Here is a 24,443-nt window from a genome sequence, read left to right as displayed (position 1 = left end):
AATACAGCCTTGAGAAGAGGAAAGGTTTCAAATCATCATTGTGGTGAGAGCGAACACAACCTAACTAGAGAAACACAGGATTATCTTGCAGTTTAGGAATCTAGTGAGACTAATAATCATGAATTTATGTCACAAATATACTCTGTCTTGTGACTCTTTTCCATCAGTACTCAGCCACCTTGGTGTCAGCACAATACAAACATAATTAGGTTCACAAGTGATTATTAATTACAAAGGAGAAAGCCACCTTTACAATGGAGAGATCTGGCAGCTACCACCTTAAGCAAGTGATCAAATGTAGGAGCACCCACAGTGGGACAAGCAAACATTATGTATCGATATGCTGCAATAAGCAAATGACATCAGCTATGAAGTATTCTTAAAAGAATGCAACATGAACGTAATCATAAGGACAAAACCAGATAGGTCATAAAAATCTAAACTGTAGGACATTCTACAAGACAACTGGCCTGGATTCTTCAAAAGAGTCAATGTCATGGTTTTTTAAAAAAGAGAAAGGCAGGGCTATTCTAACGAGACATAATAACCAAAAAATATAACACATGAACCGCAATTTGATCCTAGATTTACAAAAATAATAAAACGTATTTGGGAGACATTCAGGGAATTCTGATTCTAGACTTTATATATGATGACAATATGAAATCATTGTTAATTTTCTTCAAAATGCATTGTAGTTATTCTGTTAAGAGAATGTCCTGGCCCTTAGGAAATGTAGGCTGAAGTATTCAGAGGCAAAGTGCCTTGATGTCTGCAACTTACTTTCAAATGGTTCCCCCAATATATGCAATATATGTGTGTGTGTGTATATAACATGCAGTTACATACATGTCTGAAAAGAGACTGAGAGAAGGCAGATTTGTAAACAGCTTAATAACTGGTAAATCTAGATGAAGGATATATGAGTGTCACATTCTCATCAAAATAATTCCATGTCTGAAATCCCGTACCAAAAAAAGTATGACATATGGGGGGCGGGGGGGAAGTTACGCATGAAGCGGGGAAAAGTTATTCACCATGGTATTATTTATAAAAGCAATTAAATAAAAGCAACCTTAAATGCTCAGCAACAGCAGAATAGTTAAGTAAACCACGATAAAGCCATTTAATGGAATATTATTAGTCTCTTAAAATCTTCTACTTTAAATTTTAAGGTGGCTGAATATCGGTTTTTTTCTTTTTTTTTAAATTTATTGGGGTGAAAATTGTTAGTAAAATTACATAGATTTAGGTGTACAATTCTGTATTACATCATCTATAAATCCCATTGTGTGTTCACCACCCAGAATCAGTTCTCCTTCCATCACCATATATTTGATCTACCTTACCCTCATCTACCACCCTCCACCCCGCTTACCCTCTGGTAACCATTAAACTATTGTCTGTGTCTATGAGTTTCTGTTTCTCATTTGTTTGTCTTGTTCTTTTGTTGTTTTGGGTTTATATACCACATATCAGTGAAATCACATGGTTCTCTGCTTTTTCTGTCTGACTTATTTCGCTTAGCATTATACTTTCAAGATCCATCCATGTTGTCACAAATGTTCCTATATCATCTTTTCTTACTGCCAAATAGTATTCCATTGTGCATATATACCACAACTTCTTTATCCATTCATCTATCGAAGGACATTTTGGTTGTTCCCATGTCTTGGCCACCATATCAGTATGGCTACACCTGATTTTCTCTGGATACCATTTGCTTGGAGTGTCAATTTCCACCCTTTCACTTTGTGTCTATACTTGTCCTTGTAGCTGAACTGTGTCTCTTGGAGACAGCATATGGTTGGGTTTGGTTTTTTGATCCAATCTGCTACTCTGTGCCTTTTTATTGGTGAGTTCAGTCCATTTACATTTAGGGTGATTATTGGTATGTGAGGATTTCCTCTCATTCTATCTTTAGTTTTCTGGTAAGGCTGTGTCTCTATTGTTTCTTTGCCTTTTTGTGGTTGTCTATTATTTCTGTGTGGTGGTATTCTATGATGTTTCCCTGTTTCTTCTTTTATTACAGTATATATTTCAGTTCTGGATTTTTTTTGAGTGATTACCCTTAAGTTTATGTAAAAGAAAGTTTGATACCTAGAGTATTCCATTTTCTTCAGCATGCTTCCTTTCTCCATTGCCATATTCCGGTTCAGGCCTTTACTCTCCCCCTTTTTATGTTTTGATTGCCACAAATTGTCCCTGTTGATGGTGATTGAACAGCCTCCTTTAGTATTTCTTGTAGTGCAGGGCGTGTATTAGAAAATTCCCTCAGCTTCTGTATGTCTGGAAAGGTCTTTATTCCTTCTTCATATCTAAAGGATATCTTTGCTGGATATATTATTCTTGGCTCATAATTTCTCTCTTTCAATAGTTTGAATATTTGGTTCCACTCCCTCCTGGCTTGTAGAGTTTCTGCTGAAAAATCTGATGATAATCTAATGGGCTTTCCTTTGTAGGTTACCGTCTTCTTTTCCCTGGCTGCCTTGAGGATTCTTTCTCTGTCGTTGATTTTAGACAGCTTCAGTACAATGTGCGTTGGAGAAGGCCTGTTGGGATTGAGGTAATTAGGTGTTCTATTTGCTTCTTGGATTCAAGGATTCAGTTCTGTCCACATATCGTTTTTGTTTTGTTTTTTTCTGTTTTCTACTTGTCTTATCTGTTCTCTATACTAAGCAAGTACTATTTATGTAAAGACAGATGTCAACGAATTTTTTTTAAAGAATGGTAAACAGCTCAGGTTTACATAGCCAAAACCTATCAATTGACAAGTGAAATGAATATGTATTTTTTGCATTCAGGATATTAAACTATTCTTTTACAAGGTTTTACAACTGTACAACTCAAAATTCTAAAGGATCAAATGAAAATATTTATAAAATCTTAATATATAAGGTATACTTTTAGTCTACTGGGAATACTACTAACTATTAGTAATTTGCTAAATTATTTGGGAAATTATTATCAAATGGTAATTTTAATTAAAAATATCCAATGTTGGGAAAAGTCATTTTCCTATTCACCCAGACCAAATAAGTGTTTATGTTGGAAAATAACCACTGGTGTTCTTACTAATTATTCTAATTGGGTGGCTCTAAGTGAAAAAAACAATTTGGATTCTCTGGGAAAACGCTTATTTCATGTTTATATGTTTGGCTTCATTGTAATTTGGCTGACTAATAATATCCTAAAACAGAAGTCAGCAATGTTTTTTCCCAAAATTATTCAAGTAAAAAATTTTTTAATTTCTATATGTAAATGCCATAAGATTTCTATGGATACTGAAATAGAAACTTGAGAATGAAGCACAATATTCAAACCAGACAAAATAAAACTTAAACTTAACATTTAGGGAGACACAACTTAGGTGACAATATTATTCCAAGAAAGTAGGAAAGTAGTACCCTGAAAGTTACCTAGAAGATAGGTTAGTTTAAAAGGGAGGAGAGGAGTTCTAACTGCAAAGGCACAAGACAATTTCTGGCATAGTTTTCTATTTTGTACAAGGATGGTGGTTATATGAGTATATTTGCCTTATAAAAAATAATTTATAATATATAATTTATTAAACTGCTTGTCTTTTATTCATCTTTTTGGTAGGCGCATTATATTTTACAGTAAACATAAAGAATAGAGGACGGCTAAATGGAGAGCTCCACCTAACCCAAGATTCTATATACTTATTATCTCTGCTAAAGAACTTAGCTAGGCTTTTCAGAACCATCCAATTATCTATTTACAAAATAGCTCTTTCTAAGCTATAAACCATTATTCTACTTTTCATTTACAAGGGGCAATAATCACTGATCCATGTACTTAAGAGTCTAAAACTACAACTCCCACTAAATAATATACTAGGTCTCTTCTGTAGCACTGTTTTATACATTTGAAAACCTGCAGTTGTAGGAAAACAGCACAACCACAGCAGGGGGAAAATTTTTTTTTATTTTTATTTCTCTATGAAAAAGCACATATACTAGTGATTCTATAAAAGTTTGAAGTTTCTTAAAGTTAAAATTTTCAAAAGAAAGCAAAACTGAATAAACATTCAATGAATACATAAATATGACTTAAATATATAACTTAGCTACATAAATTCAGAAATCAAAAGAAAATAATCCTTCCTCAAATTTCAAAGCCTGTTTTTTGGTTCAGTAAAGTGACAATTACAATGAAGGTAGTAATTGGTTTCTGTATTCGTAATTTAATTTAGAGTATTTCTTGCCCTTCAAAAAATAGTTACAGAAAACCCGAATATGCCACCCCAAAATATGTCACTATGGCATAAGTATTATTTTGAGCTGAAGATAACTGAGAAACAGTAGAAGGCAATAAATGCTGTCCGTCCATCCCCCACTTGCCTAAAAGAAAGCTGTGACTATTTAGCACTGGACACTCTTATCAGCCTAGAGATGAAATCTACAGAACAAGCCTTACTTAAAAAAAGTTTTATCTTCCATTAGTTTCCCCCGTATTTACCAACCCACAGTTTGCGATCCTTGGAAGTCTCAAACCTTTTTCCTTTGTCTTGTCAATTCTCTAGAAATTTATTGTTCTTTGTTAAGATGCTACATAAACCCAAGTTCTAACCACTCCTTTGAGTTCCTCTCCCATATATGCATGTCACAGGTGTTAATAAACTGTTTTTCTCTTATTAACCTGTATTTTGCCAGTTTAAATTGTAAAACCCCATTCAGAGAATTTAGGAAGGCAGAGAAAAAGGGTTTTTTTCTCACTCTACATGGACAAAAGAGTTACACATTTCACAAAAATGACATGAATGGCCAATATACACATGAAAAAGTACTCAATATCATCAATATTATCTTATGGTCTTTAAAAAAAAGATTGTCATTTAAAAAAGGCAGAGAGGAAGAAAAGATTTTAACAGACACTTTAGAGAAGATACAAAATGCCAATAAGCACATGAAAAGATGCTCAACATCATCATTCATCAGGGAAACGCAATTAAAACCACAGTAAGATACCACTATACATCAATTACCAGGGATGATGATAAAAGAGACCGACCATACAAGTGTTGTCAGGGTTCAGGAGGAACTAAAAGTTTCCTACACTGCTGGTGGGAATGTAAAATGACACAATCATTTTTGGAAAAGCTGGCAGTTTCTTACACAGTTAAAAATATACTTTCAATGGCCCAGCAATCCATTTCCTAAGTATGTACCCAAAAGAAATGAAAACATGTCTATACAGGTACTTATACATGAATATTCATAGCAATTTTATTCATAGTAGCGCAAAATGGAAACAACCCAAATGTCCAGCTGAAGGGGATAAGAACATAACACCCCAAAATAAGCGTCTTTGGCATATTGATTATTATGAGCTGAAGGCACTTGAGAAACAGCAGCTGCAGGAAGGGATGTCTGACCTTCCATTTCCACCTAAAAGTGTGTCATATAATTTCCCATGAGAAAGGTGTTCTTTCTGTACCAGGAAGACATTTTTATCACTGGAGACTGGGAGTCAACACCACTACGGATCTATACAAACAAATCTAAAATAACCTTTATCTTCCATTAGTTTCTCTCATATTTCTAGTCATTTTTCAACAATTTACTGCACCTAGAAGCACTAACCCTTTTTTTTTGTCTTGTCGCTTCTCCACAAATTTATCGTTCTTTGTTAAAAAGGTATATAAGCTCTCAGTCCTAAACACATCTTCAAGTCTTCATTTTTCCTACAAGGGTTCCTGTATGTACATAAAAATATTAAATAAATGTGTATGCATTTTTCCTGTTAATCTGTTTTATGTCAGTTTAATCCTCAGGCCCAGACATAGAATCTAAGAGGGTAAAGGAAAAGCTTTTCCTCTGCAACAGATAAACATACTATTTTCATATAATGGAATACTATTCAGCAACAAAAAGAAATGAACTACTGATACATCCAACAATATGGACACATCTCTAAAATATTAGCTTGGTGAAAGAAGCCACACACAAAAGAATATACATACTGTTGTTTTCATATATTTGCAATTCTAGGAAGACACACCTGATCTACAGTAAAAGACAGTTGATCAATGACTGCCTGGGGTTGTAAGTGGGTCGGTTGAGGGATACGTGGGAAAGGGCACTTGAAGTTTTGGATGTTCCAGAGATTGTGGTGGTGGTGGTGGTAGTGGTACTATGAGCGTGCAAATTTGTCACCAAAATATGCACATAAAATTCATATATATGTAAACTGTACATCAGTAAAAGTAATTAAAAGCCATTAAGAGCGTGCAAAAATACAGAGGGTGCCAAAAAAAATGTATACACATTTTAAGAAAGGAAAATACTGTATTAATTGTAATAATCAATATATATAGATAATCAAAGATGACTACAAGTCACATTTGACTTCTGCAATTACAAGAGGTGCTCAAAGTGGTTACCATTCGCGTCCAGACACTTCTGATTATGAACTACTGCTTGAGCATAGACAACAACTCTTAAAATGTGTATACATTTTTTTTGGCACCCCCAGTATGTATATTGCCTTAAGAAAATGAGTCTACCTTATTAGTGTTCTTTATTAAAGCCAAATTATAAACAATTAAATAATAACATTTTTGTTAATTTATACAAGTACATTTAGCTAAAATTTGGATTGAAAAACCATTAGAATAATTTCCAGGGCTCTAAAAAATAATTATTACTGTAGTCGCCTGGGATACCGCAGTACATCAGTTTGTTACCTAGCAACTGGCCAAATGCTTTAACAAGCTTCTTTGGAATGAGAAAGATACTGCAGCTGATGTTTTGAAATTAAACCACTGATGCTTAACTGCTTTGGACTCTGAGGTACTACTAAAACCACTAGTTGACTGAATATTTTGAATCCCCAAGTCATATGGTTAACAGAATAAATTGCATACCTCTGTCTAGTCCCCTTTCATAATGTTTTAGTCCACTCAAGCTGCTATGACAAAAACACCATAGACTGGGTGGCTTAACAACAAACATGCATTTCTCATAGTCCAGGTGGCTACGGGAATCCAAGATCAAGGCATCAGCAGACTTAATATGTGGTGAGACCTACTTTCTCATCCATGGCTAGCATTCTTCTCACTGTCCTCACATGGCAGGAAAGACAACAGAGCTCCTGGGTCCCTTTTATAAGGGCACTAATGAGGGCTTTTCTCTCATGACTTAATCACCTCCCAAAGGCCCCTAATACCATATCGGGGATTAGGATTGAAACATATGAATTTGGGGTGGGGCGGGCACATTCAAACCATAACACCTATTTAATTTGAGCTATACTAGAAGTTTCTTAACCACCTATTGATGATCCTCTTTTTCATCTGAAGCTGCTCTTAGTACCCATTTCCATCGTATCTCACTTGCATCCAGAGCCAGCTTCATGAACATGTAATCCACACAGCATACAGGGCTCTAAGCTCAAAGCCCCACATTTTTTTAATGCTCTGCTATTGCTATCCTGAAATTCTTAACAATTTCATCTTGGAACCTGCGTTTTGTAAGTGAAATTCATGGTACAATGGAGCATGCACATGAGCTAAGAAGATACTCATCATATTAATACGTGTGTCCACGATTCCTGGCTGTTCTAGTCACATATATTTGAGATGTTCATGAACAAAAAATTCTGATAGTCTCACCATGTATGAGAGTTCAATGAGATTCACAGTGATAACAAGGCAAAGCAGAGGCACTGAAAGTCCTGAAAGGCTACACTTTTCATTCAGACCATTCAGTGGTTCCAACACACACACACACACACACACACACACACACACACACACACAGGGAGGGAGAGGGAGGGGGAAGGAGAGAGGGGGAGGGGGAGAGGGACAGGGGAGAGGGAGAGGGAGAGGGAGAGGGAGAGGGAGAGGGAGAGGGAGAGGGAGAGGGAGAGGGAGAGGGAGAGGGAGAGGGAGAGGGAGAGGGAGAGGGAGAGGGAGAGGGAGAGGGAGAGGGAGAGGGAGAGGGAGAGGGAGAGGGAGAGGGAGAGGGAGAGGGAGAGGGAGAGGGAGAGGGAGAGGGAGAGGGAGAGGGAGAGGGAGAGGGAGAGGGAGAGGGAGAGGGAGAGGGAGAGGGAGAGGGAGAGGGAGAGGGAGAGGGAGAGGGAGAGGGAGAGGGAGAGGGAGAGGGAGAGGGAGAGGGAGAGGGAGAGGGAGAGGGAGAGGGAGAGGGAGAGGGAGAGGGAGAGGGAGAGGGAGAGGGAGAGGGAGAGGGAGAGATGGCATCCTAAGAAACACAAGTATACAAGGTACTCTACTGTATCCTTTCCTACTGGTGTTACTTTCCTATATTAGCCAACCACTTACAGTGAAAATGATGACACTGCAGGAAAGGGAATGATAAGACAACTCAGTTCCTTTTACTTTCAGTCATTCTTTACGTATCAGTATGCCAAAGATAGAAAGTGTTGGTAGAATGCAGATGTATCGAGAAGTGAAATGAAAGCAGCTGGGTTAGTTTTGTGCAACATGTCCACTCTTACAGTAAGAACAAAATAGATATATATACACAAACTATGAAATATAAATTGTATAATTTCGGTAAGTGCTCATACAGGTCCAATGCTCTTACAGCTGCATATAAAAGTAGCAGTGCACAATAAATATAAAGGTGAAAGGTAAAATTCATCCTAATAATTTAATTTTTCTTTTTCTGTACTTAGAACACATAAATGTAAATAAAATACACCATGACAGGTTGAGAAAGAGACAAGAGAAGGAAAAAGTTTTATAGTTTAGTACTGATACAGTGAGAAATGTACATTTGGTTTCTGTCTCTGGGGAACACATGAAGATGCCGGGAGGGTGACGCACCCAGAGATCATGAAAGCTCCACACCCCCAGCCATACCTGGCCCTATGTATCGCTTCCATTTGGCTGTTCCTGAGTTGGATCCTTTATAATACACCTGTAAATGTAAGAAAGTGTTTTCCTGGGATTTGTGAGCCATTCTAACAAATTATCAAACGTGAAGAGGGGGTCATGGGAACCCCCATGTATAGCCAGTCAGTCAGAAGTTCTAGTGACTACCTGGGACTTGCTGCTGGCATCTGAAGTGAGTGCAGTCTTCTGAGACTGAGACCTTAACTTGTGGGATCTGAGGCTAACTCAAGGTAGATAATGTTAGGATTGAACTAAACTGTAGAACATCTAGTCAGTACCCAGATTTGGAGAAATGGAATTGGAAAAGATGCCACGCACTTTGGTTTCAACAGTTTTGTGAGTAAAAACAGGTTGTAATTACCTTTACTTAAAAGCACTTTTTCTTGCTCTTTGAACACGAGGCAGCCATGGTGGTTGCACCTCCCCATACAAGACCCACCTGTCTGGGAGGAAGTTACTTTTAGAGATTTAAAGGGCCAGTGCCCCTTTTTCTTTTCTTCATTTTTCTTTTTCCCTTTTGCGGAGTCAGCCATTAAAGATTATAACATTCAAAAGTAATGCATGAAAGGGGGAAATCAGAAAGTTACCACAAATACATAGGAAAAGGCTCAGGCTCCAAAAACACCTGAGAAGACCTTAAGTTTACAGCTCACACTGAACTTTGACAAAGAGACAGCCTACAAAAAATCAAAACACAAAAATAAATTTAGAGGAGGCCAGATGGTTCAGTTGGTTAGAGCGCGTGCTCTTAACAACACGGTTGCTGGTTCGATTCACCCATGGGATGGTGGGCTGTGCCCCCTGCAACTAAGATTAAAAACAGCAACTGGACTTGGAGCTGAGCTGCGCCCTCCACATCTAGATTGAAGGACAATGACTTGACTTGGAGCTGATGGGTCCTGGGAAAAACACACTGTTACCCAATAAAAGGCTGATACTCACAAACTGGCTAGCCTCAATCCACACTGTGGACTCTCCTAAAATCTCTGAAAGGTCCACAAATACCAAACAAACAGTAGCTGTCCTGTACCTCCTGCTAAACAGCCCCCAGCCCAGCACTACTGGCAGCCAACCTCAGTTCACAGCTTAGTCTCTCCCAGGCACTTCCATACCCAGCACAGGCAGCTGCCAACCACAGATCACTTTGTAGCTCCCTGGGCTGGACATAGGCAGCAGCTGACCTGGGCCAGCACCAGAGCTCCTTCCAAGAGACCCCAGAACCAACACACCCAGTTTCAGATCACACCTGATCACCACCCAATTAGCTCCACAAACAAAGGGTGGACTCAGCAGGCACCAAAACCCGCTACAGCAAATCACTCTGTGAAATCAGCCCCCACACAACAGCTCCTCTGCTTTAGTCATGGCCAGTCCTCACAGGTAGTCAGACTGAGAATCAATTCCACCCACTGATGTGCCAACAGCAATCAAGACTGAAATACAATAGGAGGGAACCCACAACCTACACAAGTTCAAGGATACCACTGGATCTTAAGTAACCAGGGAAAATGGACCACTGGGCCTCACAGGACACCTACTACAGAAGGCACCGTACCAAGACTGGGAGATGCAGCAGATCCACCTGGTATGTAGAAACAAACAAGGAGGCAGCGAAAATGAAAAGACAAAGAAACATATCCCAAATGAAAAAAAAACACAGAAAAATACTCCAGAAAAAGAAATAGAGACAAGCAATCTACCAGATGCAGAGTTTAAAACACTGGTTATAAGGACACTCAATGAATGTAGGGGAAGAACAGATGAATCCAGTGAGAACTTCAACAAAGAGATATTATGCATAAAAAATGACAGAGAAGCCATAAAAAGGAACCAGTCAGGACAATCTGTATGCCTTTTATTTCCTTTCATTGTTATATTGCATTAGCTGGGACTTCCAGTACAATGTTGAAAAAAAGAGGTCCAAGAGGACATCCTTGCCTTGTTTCTCATTTTAGTGGGAAAGGTTTTACTTTCTCATCACTATATATGATGTTAGCTGTGGGGTTTTTTGTAGATGTTTCTCATCAAGTTGACAAAGTTCCCTCTATTCCTAGTTTGCTGAATGGGTTTTTTTATTTTTATTATGAATGGATTTTGAGTTTTGACAATTGCTTTTTTCTGCATAGATTGATATCATCATGTACTTTTCTTCTTTAGCCTGTTGATGTAATACAATTATATTACTTGATTTTAAGTGTTGAACCAGTCTTGCACACCAGAATAAAACCCACTTGATCGTAATGTCTAATTCTTTTTTATATATCGGTAGATTCAATTTGCTAATTTTTTCTTGAGTATTTTTGCACCTATGTTCATGAGAGGTATTGGCCTGGAGTTTCTCTTCTCGCAATGTCTTTGTATGGTGTTGATGTTATTGTAATGCTGGCCTCATAGAATGAGTTAGGAAATATTCCCTTTTTCATCTTCCGGAAGAGATTATAAAGTATTGGTAAAATTTCGTTTTCAAAGGTATGGTAGGGGGCCGACCCGGTGGCTCAGGCGGTTAAAGCTCCGTGCTCCTAACTCTGAAGGCTGCCGGTTCGATTCCCACATGGGCCAGTGGGCTCTCAACCACAAGGTTGCCAGTTCAATTCCTCGAGTCCCGCAAGGGATGGTGGGCTCTGCCCCCTGCAACTAAGATTGAACACGGCACCTTGAGCTGAGCTGCCTCCCGGATGGCTCAGTTGTTGGTTGGAGCACAGGCTCTCAACCATAAGGTTGCCAGTTCAATTCCTCGAGTCCCGCAAGGGATGGTGGGCTGTGCCCCCTGCAACTAGCAACGGCAACTGGACCTGGAGCTGAGCTGCGCCCTCCACAACTAAGACTGAAAGGACAACAACTTGAAGCTGAACAGCACCCTCCACAACTAAGATTGAAAGGACAACAATTTGACCATTGTTCCCCAATAAAGTCCTGTTCCCCTTCCCCAATAAAATCTTTAAAAAACAAAAAGAAAATATTTGTAAAATAATAAAAAAACAGAAGCAAAACAAAAAACAAAAGAATTCTTGAAAACAAAGAAAAAAATTATCAAGTGTTGACGAAGATGTACAGAAAATAGAACCCTTGTGCACTGTTGGTGGCAATGTAAGATGGTGCAGCTGCTATGGAAAATAATACGGTGGTCCCTCAAAAAATTAAAAATAGAATTGCTAAATGATCCAGCAATTCCACTTCAGGGCATATACCCCAAAGAGTTGAAAGCAGGGTCTCAACAAAATACTTGTACACCCATGCTCATAGCAGCATTATTCACAATAACGAAAACGTAGAAGCAACCCAAATATACAATGAATAATAACTGAGGAATAACTCAGCCTAAAAAGAAAGGAAATTCTGACATGTCACGACCTGGATGAACATTGGGGACTTTATGCTAAGTGAGATAAGCTAATTACAAAAGGATAATTACTGAATGATTCCACTTACATGACTTATACAGTTACAGCAGTCAAATTCGTAGATAATAGAAAGTGGAATGGTAGTTGCTATGAGCTGAGGGATAAAGGGAAAATCGGGAGTTATTGTTTAACGGTTCGTTTCCATATTACAAGATAAAAAGAGCTCTCGAGATGGATGGTGATAATCTTCGCACAACACTATAAATGTTTTTAACACCATTAAACTATGCACTTAAAATGGTTAAGATGGTAAATTTTATGTTATGTCCATAATAAATTTTATGTTTTACCATAATAAAAAAAGAAATACATCTGCAAAAATCATAAAAATTTATAATTAAAATTGATACATGTTGTTCTATGATATACCAATAAAGTTGATTTTTTTTAAAGAGAATAAATAGCAAACCTGAATAGTTCTATAACCAGAACCAATACACACACACACACACAAAATAAGGTATTACAAAACAACAAATACTCATTTACATGTCACTGAGGTAGAAACAGATTTTTAAGAAGTAATAAACAATGAGAAAAAGGAAATTGAGAGATTGCAAGTTCATTTCCTTAAAAAACAAAATACTGATCCCAAAAGGGCTCAATTTCTCTCCCATTTCAAGGTCTGTTATGGGTTGAATCAAAAAAGACATTCTAAAGTCTTAACCTCCATTACCTCAAAGTGTTACTTTATTTGGAAATATTGTCTCTACACTAACCATGTTAAACTCAGGTCAACAGGTTAGGCCTTAATACATTATGACTGGTGGCTTTACAAAACAGAGAATTAAACAAAGAAACAGACATACACAGGGGGAAGATTAGGTGAAGACACACAATGAAAACATGTAAATACAGAGGACTGCAGTGATGCATCTAAAAAACAAGTAATGTCTGAAGAAGATGGGAGAGAGACATGGAGCAATCCTTCCCTGACGCCTTCAGAGGAAGCATAGCCCTGCAGACACTTTGATTCACATGAGATGTGAAAGGATTAAACAAACAAATCAAAAGGCAGAGACTGTCCGAGTAGATGAAAAAAAAATCAATATCTACTATGTTCTAAATGTTTGTTTCCCAAAAAAATTCGTATGTTGATATCCTACCCCTGAGTGATGGTATTAAGAGGAGGGGCCTTTGGGGGGTGACACAGTCATGAGGCATCATGAATGGGATTCACAGGCTCCAGAGAGAACCCTTCTGTTCTATGACACAGAGAAAAGATGGCTATTTATGAACCAGAAACCCTCAGCAGTCACTAAATCTGCCAGTGCCATGATCCTGGACTTCCCTGCCTCTGGAACTATGAAAAATAAATGTTTGTTGTTTATAAGCCACCTCGTCTACGGTATTTTGTTATAGCAGACCAAACAGACAAGACAAGATCCAACCATAGGCTCTCAACGAGAGACACACTTGGGATTCAAAGAAATACATAGGTTCAAAGTAAAAGAATGGAAAAAGGTATACCAGGCAAACAGCAACCATAAGACAGTTAGATTGGCTACATTAGTACCAGATAAAATAGCCTTTAGAGAAAAAAAAAAAAAGAAATCATTAGTACAGACAATAAGGGACATTGCTCTGAGAAAAAGGTTAATTCATCAGGAAGAAACATCAATTATAAATACACATATGCCTAATAACAGGACCACAAAAATACATTAAGCAAAACCTGACAAAACAGAAGGGAAAAATGGACAATTCAGCAATAGTTCTATCTTAGTAATGGATAAAACAACTGGATAGAAAATCAGCAAGGCTACGGAAGGCTTAAAGAATGCTCTCAACTGATTAAATCTAACAAACACAGAACACTCCACCCAAACAACAAAATACACATCCTTCTCTAACACATGAAACATGCTTCAAGAAAGACCATACACTATGCCATAAAATGATTTACTTACAAGAAGTGAAATCATACAAAATGTTCTAAGACCACAATGGAATTCATATAACAATTAACAACACACAAATAAGTCAGGGGATGTAATGTGCAGCATGGTAACTATAGTTAATACTATATTGTATGTTTGAACGCTTCTAAGAAAGTAAATCTTAAAGTTCTCATCACAAAAAAAGTGCATAACTATATGTGGTAATGGATGGTAACTAGAGTTACTGTGGTGATCATTTCCCAATATACACAAATATCAAACCATTATGTTGTATAACAAATTAATATAATGTTATATGTCCTTTATATCTCAGTTTTTAAAAATTAAAAACAGAAGAAAATATTTGAAATTTTAAAATATACAGAAACTAAACAATACATTTTAATAATAAATGGGTCAAAGGAGAAATCATATCAGAAATTAGAAAATACACAATCTGTAAAGTCCCAACCAGAGCTACGATATTGTGATTTTCCCTTATTCCCATACCTCGGTGTCTATATTCTGCTGGGTTCATTCTCTCTTCCCAAAATGTTTTTCACTTGTGATGGGATAATTTATTATGCAGCAATAGGATCCTAATACAAGTGTGATCGAATCTGAAACTGTGAACTACCTCCATGTAGCTCACATGGCATCTAACAGATGTCAATAGCTTTCCCTTGAAAATGTAAAATATCCCAAACTGCTCTGTAAGTATGCAGTGCCTCCAAGCACCTCAGTACAGTTTAGGAACTGTGGCTCTAAGATACAAAGAATTTCTAAAGACAAAGAAGGATAATAATGAATGTCAACTACAAATTTATACATACATACATATATGTATATGTATGACATATATATACATATGTATATGTATGTATATGTATACGTATATATGTGTATATATATACGTATATTGTTACAAGAAGCGGAGTACAGCATTAGGAATAGGAAATGTAATGGCTGTGTGCGATGTCAGAGGGATAGTGGATGGGGGAGGGGGACTGACACAGTGTGGGGGATATAAATGATAAATGTCTAACTATTACTTTGTTTTGTGCACCTGAAACTAATAAATAAATAAATGGATGAATGAAAAAGAAGCATATTAAAGAATGACAAAAGGGTAGATACCCCCAGGAAGATTTATGAGTTCTAAATTTGTAGGCATCTAATAACATAGCTTCAAAATATCTAAAACAAAAAAATTTTTTTAATTTACAGAATAGCAGAAATAGACAAATCCACATTTGTACACCTCTCTCAATAACTGATGGAATAAGTGTACATAAAACTTAGTAAAGATAAATGTAATAGGAGACCACTGTAAAGATTTAAACAGAAGAGTCGCTGATCTGATTTACATTTGAAAAACATCACTCCGCCAACCATGTGGGGAGCAGACCTCAGGGGGACACGCAGGCCGCTGCAGTCATGCAGGCGGAAAAGGAAGGGCAGTGGCAGCAAAGAAGTAATATTCCTCTTGATGTGTGCTTTTGTAAACAGCCCCTGCCTCCTTCCAGTTTCTTTGGGATGTTCCACTAAGCCTAGTCATGACAAGCAGAGCCCTTTTTGACGTAAGATAATAAATACAGTTTTGGATAAACTCTAGCTGGAAACTTTCCCAAACGGGAAAACTCTAATAATTCCCATAAACCTTTGTCTCTGAACCCAGTTCAGAGACCCAACCTACGTTAAGTTATCACATGGAGGGACCCTTTAGGACTGGATAATTTAAAAGACAAAATCGGTACTGCTTAGGTGACTTCCTGTAGCCAGCAGAATAATAACAACATCAATAATAACAATAGAGTTTACTGAACACTTCCACTTTGTGCCAGGCATTGTGCTAAATGCTTCAGGAACTTATCTCACTTAATCCTTACAACAACCAAAACCCATTTTAAAGATGGGGTAACAGAGGCTTGAAGAGGCTTCAGAACTTATCTAAAGCCACCCAGTGAGTCAAGTAGTGGAGACAAGACTAAAATCCAGGAAAAAAAGAAAGAAATTAGAAAATACCTTTGAGATTAAAGAGAATTAATGAAATGCAGCTAACAGCAGAGTGCTATGAAAAAACATTTAACTGTAAATGCGTCTATTAGAAAAGACAGATCTCAAATCAATAACCTAACCATCCACCTTAATAAATTAGAAAAAGCACAAATTATGTCCAAAACAAGTAGAACAAAGAAAATAAGATTTTCTTTTTAGTGCAAATAAAATAGAATATAGAAAACCAATAGAGAAAATTAATTAAACCGAAAGTTGGTTTTTTTCAAAAGATCAACAAAAATAACATCTTTAGGTAGACTGAACACAAAAAAGTGGAGACTCAAATCACTAAAATCAGAAATGAAAAAATGGTCATCACTAACAATATTACAGAAATGAATTAGAAGGGAATACTATGAACAAATGTATGCTAGCAAATTGGATAGCATAAATTTCTAGAAAAACACAAACTACCGAAACTGACTCATAAAAAAATAGAAAATCTGAATACAGCTATAACAAGAAAAAATTTGAATATGTAATTTGAAAACTTCACACACACACACACACACACACACACACACACACAAGGCTAATGACCAGATGGCTTCACTGGTGAATTTTACCAAACAGTTAAAGATGAATTAATACCAATCCTCCAAACATCTCCAAACAGAAAACAAAGAAAGAGGACATTTTCCAACTCATTCTATAAAGCCAGTATTATACCAAAGCCAGACAAAGACAACATAAGAAAACTACGGACAAATTTCCCTTCTGAATACAAACATAAACATCCTTAACAAAATCTTAGTAAATTGAATTTAGCGACACACAAGAGATTATAAATCAGATTCAGTGGGATTTATCCCAGGAATGAAAAGTTCGTTTAAAATCTAAAAATCAATTTATGTAATACATTATTTTAATAAAGAATACAAATTACATGATACAAACGCAGAAAAGGCATTTGACAAAAATCCAACACACATGCCTGATAAAAAGCCTCCAACAAATTAGAAATAGAAGGTTAACTTACTCAACATTTAAAAGGGCATGTCTTGGCAGTTCAGTCGTAGGCAGTGTTGTTCTATTGCTATAATAAAATACCATAGACTGGGCAGCTTATAAACAAGTATTGACTTCTCACAGTCTGGAAGCTGAGAAGTCCAAGTTCAGGGTACCAGGCAACGTGGTCGGATACTAGTGAAGGCCTCCTACGGAGGTGTAGACTGCCAACTTCTACTCTACGTGGGACTCACATGGGACTAGGAAGCTCTGTGGGGTCTCTTTTATAAGGGCACTAATCCCATTCATGAGGGCTCCATCCCCATGATTTAAACACCTCCCCAACGACCCCACCTCCAAATACCACCACATTGGGCACTAAGATTTCAACACATGAATTTTTAGGGGACACAAACATAGCCGGGCATCTATGAAAAACCTATAGCTAACTTCATACTTAATGGTAAAAAGACTGATGCTTTCCCTCTGCGAGTGGGAACAAAACAAAACAAAGATGTCTACTCTCACACATCTATTTCACATTGTACTCACTGTTCTAGCCAGAACAATTAGGCAAGGAAAACAAATTAAAGGCATCTAGTTGGAAAGGAAGAAGTCAAACTGCCTTTATTTGCAGATGACATGATCTTAAATATACAAAATTCCAAGGAATCTTACTAAAAATTTTAGAACTAGTAAGACTTAAATAAGGTCATAGAGTATAAGGTCAACATACATAAATCAGCTGAATTTCCATACACTAGCAATGACCGGTCTGAAAATAAAATTAAGACAACAATTCCATTCACAACAGCATCAGAAAGAAGAAAATACTTCAGGATAAATATAACAAAAAAGTCTAAGACACTGAAGACTACAAAACACTGTTTACAGATTATTAAAGAGGACCTCAAGACACCTCATGTTCGTGAATTGGAAGACCTAATATTGCAAAATGGCAATACTCCCCAAAGTGGTCTACACATTCAACACATCCTCTATCACATCTTTCTTGCCTTTTTTGTTAACATTGACAACCTGATTCTAAATTTCAACTGAAAATGCAAGAAATCCAGAACAACCAAAAACGTCTTGAAAAATATAACAAGCTTGGAAGACTTCCCAATTTCAAAACTTACAACAAAGTTTCAGTAAATTTAAGTGCATATCTCAAAATGGATAAAAGACACAAATCTAAGAGCTAGAACTATAAAACACTTAGAAGAAACACAGGAGTGACCTCAGATTAGGCGACAGATTCTTAAGATATGATAACAAAAGCACAACAACAAAAGAAAAATAGATAAGTCGGACTTCAAAATGAGAAAAACTTCTAAGCTTCAAAGGACATCATCAAGAAGTGAAAAGCTGAATGAGAGAAAGTATTTGCAAATCATATATTTGATAAGAACTAGTATGAGAATACTTGAGGTGTGATTAAAAAAATCAGTAAATGTTTGAATAAAAAAATTATTACAGTAAAAGACACATTGTCATTAATACCCCTCAAAATACTCCCCTTCACTTTGAACACACTTATCCCATAATTTTTGCCACTTTATGAGGCAGTTCTATTAAGTCCTCTTCTGTGAGTGTCTTTAGTTGTGCTGTCGTGGCGGCCTCTATGGCCTGATGGACTCTATGTCCTGAATCGGTTCAAAATGTTTACTTTTCATGGTCCTTTTGACTTTGGGGAAGAGCCAGAAGTTGCACGGTACCAGATACAGTAAATAAGGTGAATATAGACACACTGTAATGTTTTTATTTGACAGAAATTGCCATACCAAAAGCGATGTATGACACGGAGCCTTTCTGTTGTGATCACAAAATACGGAGAATGCTGCTGCCGAGTGCCATCCAACTGAACAGCAGGGACCTTCAATACAGGAAGCAGCATGTCAAACCTTAGTAACAGTGTGTGACAAGTTTCCACTTGTTCAGTGCAGTCAGTCAGGTGTGAGCTACAGTTGAGAGAAAGTGTGTTTTAAAGTGTACTGTAAATCATCCTCCATCATGACAACACTCTGTGTCACACACTGCTTCTGGTACGGCAATTTCTGTCAAATAAAAACATTACAGTGTGTCCTTATCCACCTTATTCACCGGCTCTGGCACCATGTCACTTCTGGCTCTTCCCCAAAGTCAAAATGATTCAGGACATCAAGGCAGCCATGACAGCACAACTAAAGACACTCACCAAAGAGGACTTCCAGAACTGCTTCAGAAAGTGGCAGGAACAATGGGATAAGTGTTTTTGAAGAGAGGGGGAGTATTTTAAGGAGGATTAATGGCAATGTGTCTTTTACTGTAACAAATTTTTTTTTTTATTTAAACATTCACCGTATTGTTTGATCACACTTCATATAAAGGACTCTTACAACTCAACAACAGAAAGATAAACAATATAATTTTTAAATGGGCAACAGCTATAAATAGACATATCTCCAAAGAGGATACACAAATGACCAAAAAGCACATGAAAAAATACTCGACATCATTAGGAAATTCGTGTCAAAACCACAACAAGATACTGTTTCACATCCAGCAGGACATCTATGGAAGACAGAAAGGGAAGGAACCAGGGAAAATAAGTATTGATAAGTATGTGGAAAAAGTGGAAACCTCACATATTGCCAATGAGAATGTAGAATGGTAGAGCTGTTTTGGAAAACAGTTTAGCATTTTAATTCCAATCCCAAGAGAAATTAAAACATTGATCCACACAAAAACTTGAACAGGAATGTTTATGGCAATATTATTTACAATAGCCAAAAAGTACAAACAACCTAAATGTCCATTAACTAGTGAATGGATAAAGAACAAATACCCATACAATGGAATGTTATTCAGCAACAAAAACAAAATACTAATACATGCTACAACATCAACCTCAAAAACATTATCTCAGTGAAAGAAGCTAGATACAAAACAGCATATTGTATGATTTCATTCATAATACCCAAAAAACCCAAATCTATAGACCACTAAAAGATTAGTGGTTGCCTTGGGCTATAAGTGAGACTACATACAGTTTTGTGGGGAGGAGAGGGAGGAAGGAAATGTTCAAAAGTTTAGATTGTGGTGATGGTTGTGCAACTCTGTAAATGTACTAATATTATAGACTTAAATGGATGAATTTTAAAGCATGTAAGTTACATTGCAACAACTGTTAATTTTTTTTAGGACACTGAAAGGTACTGCGATCTTCAAAAATGAGATCAAACACAGCAGATAGGATTGGAGGTTCTAAAGTAATGCAACTATAAAGGGATTTTTTTCTCCTCTCCAGATATATTTCTTTTTTTTTTTTGCTTTTACTTCCCTGTACAGACTAGCAATTTATGAAATGGTTCAGATAGTCTAGCAGAACTCAGTAATACAAGTGATTAAAACAAAAAATTAAATCTAGTAATATTAAAATAGCTTTTCCATAGACATACTAACAATATTCCTCCACATTATAATGAATTAGAACTAAATGTCCTCTTCTGTGAAGTAAGGCCAATACTATTTATATCTCACAGACTTGTGAAAATTGAGATAATTCAGGTTTAACCTACTGCCTGGCATATAAGCACTCGATAGATGTTAGCTGCCATAATTACAGAGGGTATTCAGATCCAGCCTGATAATATGAGTCATGGATTCTATTATTGATATTCCAAAAGGAATAATTAGTGGGGTAGGAAGAATAGCGACTTGATAAGAACGTTATGTTACCAGAGAACTAAGTCCATAAGTACAAATTCTATAAGCTCATTGGTAGTGAAAATGGTATCAATAGAGGGGGAAAAAAATTCCAGGAGAATAAGCAAGCCAAATTGGTACTTGTCTAAAAATACTCGATCCACCCAAGAGAATTTTACAAAAATATGAACACATGCCCCTTGTACCATGAAACAAATATGTGACAATTTCCCATCCCTATTTACTTTTTTTAATAAAGTCACTTCCTAACTCTGCCTATTAATTTAACTCTCACAACCAAATTTCATTCAAGCAACTCATCATGTTCTATCCCACCTCTGTTTCCAGACATTCTAACCATCCCAAACATTTCACCCATCTGAAACTAGTAGGTAGAAGATGTAGAAAATGGTTAAGAATCAAAAGCTCCAGAACCTTTAGTAAAGCTAGAGAAAAACCGGTTTAAAGTACAGTGTCTTTTCTAAGCTTATGTCACTAGGATTTGGTCAGGTCCTCCCAATCATACATTAGATATTATTCAAAAAAAATCCCACTTTTAAATATGCAAGCACATTTCCTCAAAAACACAGTGTAGAAGCATCTTATGAACATTTTAACTTTGTGAATTTAAATTAATGCAATATAGCTATTAATAAGTAATAAAGTATTACTCCAGGCACAACTTTTGAAATAATACAAAGCCCTCCAAATTTAAAAAATATGTCAAAAATCATGTATTATTCCAAAGCTGGCTAGCTGAGTAAACTATAAAGCTGCTTACACTATTGCCTACTGGTTGCATTACTTAGACCAATAAAAAGAATCATCCACCTTCCTTTGTCAGGACCATGTTAACAACAGTGTTCTTTCTGTGTTTTAAAAACACGATAATTTTAATCACTGCTGTGCTTTTATTTCAATATCCACTGCTACTAAATTTTAAAATCTTCTTTTGTCCTCTAATAATGTCATTAAGTGGACATCATAGTCCTAATGCAAATAACATGCCTGAAAATCAGTATCTTTGGAACAGAAGTCAGATGTGGTAAACTCTATAAGGAAAGCTAAACAATTGCCACTTTATGCTAGGCCAATAATTTTGGAAATAACAAACTGGAAAATATTAGATATTAGAGATAATGCCTGGAAATTAAAAGGTAATATTAAAGGAATAATACGTTACAATAATCATAGATTGACATGCTCAAAGAACCTGTTCCCACCACTTTCCAAGAACTCTTATGGGAAAATGAGACTTGAATGAAATAAATTTTGAAGTATGCAGGGTTTTTAGGATATTTCTCCCATAAAATAAAACAACCTTATGTATGCAAACCCTCAGAAAAATGTTTATTTTTTTAATTAAAAAAAAAATGATTCCGCTACTTCTATCACTCCATCTCTCAGATCAAATATAACTTTTGATATAATCATAGCAATCTTTGGAAAAACCAAGTCTATAAGTTGAGTTCGTGGCTATTCTGAGGCTCAAAGCAAAATCACTGCATCTATAGAACTGCCCTATTCACCTTTACAATTTATCCCTTGTATGGTAGACGGTCAGGAGGTATATAAACTTCTGTGGAGTCACAGATACATTTTTATATTTCCTACAGACAAGACGACTACCGTATTTTGCTGTTTACAATGTGCTCCCGTGTATAATGTGCACCCACATTTTTGGCCCAAACTTTCACGGAAAAAAATCTTTTGTTTTAATTTTTCAGTACCCATGTATAATGCGTATCCTTATTTTTCTCTCACAAATTTGGGCAAAAAAGTGCACATTATACATGGCAAAATACGGTAAGTAGCTAATAAAGTACTCTGACATAAATCCAAGAATTGGTCTTCTATTTTGTGTGATCTCCCAACAACGGTAAAGTTTACCTTGCTGTTGTCACTTTTTATTCATTACTATTCTAAAAGAAAATTCAAAATTTCAACACCCTTTTGTAAAATAACAACTTTCTAATCATTTACTGATGTCCAAACCTGAAATGCTCTTAAGTTCCTTCTGATAACTACAATCTGAATCCCCCGAATATTTAATTCCAGTATAACCATAATGCATTAATACATGACTACAGGAACACAGCTGCTAAATGGAGCATGTTTTTGACTGCAGACCACAAATGATAAATCAAGCGTTATAATGTCTATATGTAACTCTTGCATTATCAGCTAAATCTTATCAAGATGTTCCAAACTCACAAATACAAGGAGTTAAGATGACAGAATCACAGAAGGTTAGAGTTTGGAAGGAACCTTAGAGGCCACAGAAGTTAATCCTTACATTTTAAAAGTTGTGGTAATTGAGACCTAAAGAGAATAATGAATCACCCATGGTCACACTATTTACACATAGTATGAGCCCATCCTACGTCACATACACATGTATCTTACCTTTCTGGTGATGTGTTAGAAGTGACAGGACGCCCACGGACACCTTTTTTACTTTTATGGTCTAGAGAGAAGACCTTGTTTCTTAGGCTTCTGTCCCACTAGGAAAAACAAATGGAATTTTAATAATAATCATAGCAATATGACAATGAAGATGCACTTAAATTTTCATTTTATTTAGAAATTCGAAATAAACAGCCAAATTAATAGTAGTTCACAGAGGGGGAAAAATACAATCTACAAAACATGTGCCTCTTTTGCTAGTGCAATAATAGTAGGAATAGATTTTAAAATTTCAAGGCAATTTTTGTCAGGTAATCAACTTTTTGAGATTCTAAAGCTTACATAACTATAAAAATTTTTTAATGTGTCTAAAGGAAATAATAAAAATTATTACATGTCAAGTTACATAATGCCTGTGATTCTTAATTAGCTGCATTTATATTAGGTAGGTACAAAAGTAACTGCGGTTTTTGCAATTATTTTTAACCTTTTAAACCACAATTATTTTGCACCAAACTAATAACAATTTGAATGCATTACAATTACAATTGGTTTCTCATGAATTGATGCATGGAAAATTTTACGAAAGAGTCGGACATTTTACTAACAGTATAGATTTAATCTGACTAGAAACAAAAGTTGAAATTAATTTATTTAATACACACTGTGAATCTAGATAAATAAACTATTTATTTTATTTCTATGTATCAGTCTCCTTATCTGAAAATGGATATAATAATAGTAGCTATCTCACAAGGATGTATGATGATTACATACATAGTAAGTTTAAAACACTGTCTTTCTTGAAGAGATATTTATACACCCATGGTCACAGCAGCATTTGTTCACAAAAGCTAAAAGTTATAAGCAATTCACATGTCCCATCAACAAATGAATGGAAAAACAAAATGTGATATATATATATGATGAAATAAAATGAAATACTATCTGGCCTTAAAAAGGAAGAAAATTCTGACATGTTACACATGGATGAATCTTGATGAGTGTTAAACATTAGGGAAAAAAAATTATATATATATATATATATATATATATATATATATATATACACACACACATACACACATACATATATACATATGTATACATATATATGTGTATATAGATATATATCTATACACACATATATATATATACATATACATACATACATACATATAT

General features: G+C 36.1%; 1 protein-coding gene across 7 annotated transcripts in view; it reads right to left on the bottom strand.

The window, feature by feature from the left end:
- Positions 1 to 24,443, bottom strand: part of SENP7 (SUMO specific peptidase 7) — a 115,742-nt gene that overhangs the window by 70,944 nt on the left and 20,355 nt on the right. For all 7 annotated transcript variants that reach the window (XM_074332590.2, XM_074332581.2, XM_019711204.3 and 4 more), the window contains one exon: positions 23,262 to 23,359. In XM_074332590.2, coding sequence (XP_074188691.1) covers positions 23,262 to 23,359 — 98 coding nt within the window. The remainder of the gene's footprint in view (positions 1 to 23,261; positions 23,360 to 24,443) is intronic.

The sequence above is a fragment of the Rhinolophus sinicus genome, chromosome 17, assembly GCF_057876585.1.
Source record: "Rhinolophus sinicus isolate RSI-liver-muscle chromosome 17, RSI-T2T, whole genome shotgun sequence".
Lineage (NCBI taxonomy): Eukaryota > Metazoa > Chordata > Mammalia > Chiroptera > Rhinolophidae > Rhinolophus > Rhinolophus sinicus.
This window is presented reverse-complemented; position numbering and strand designations above follow the sequence as displayed.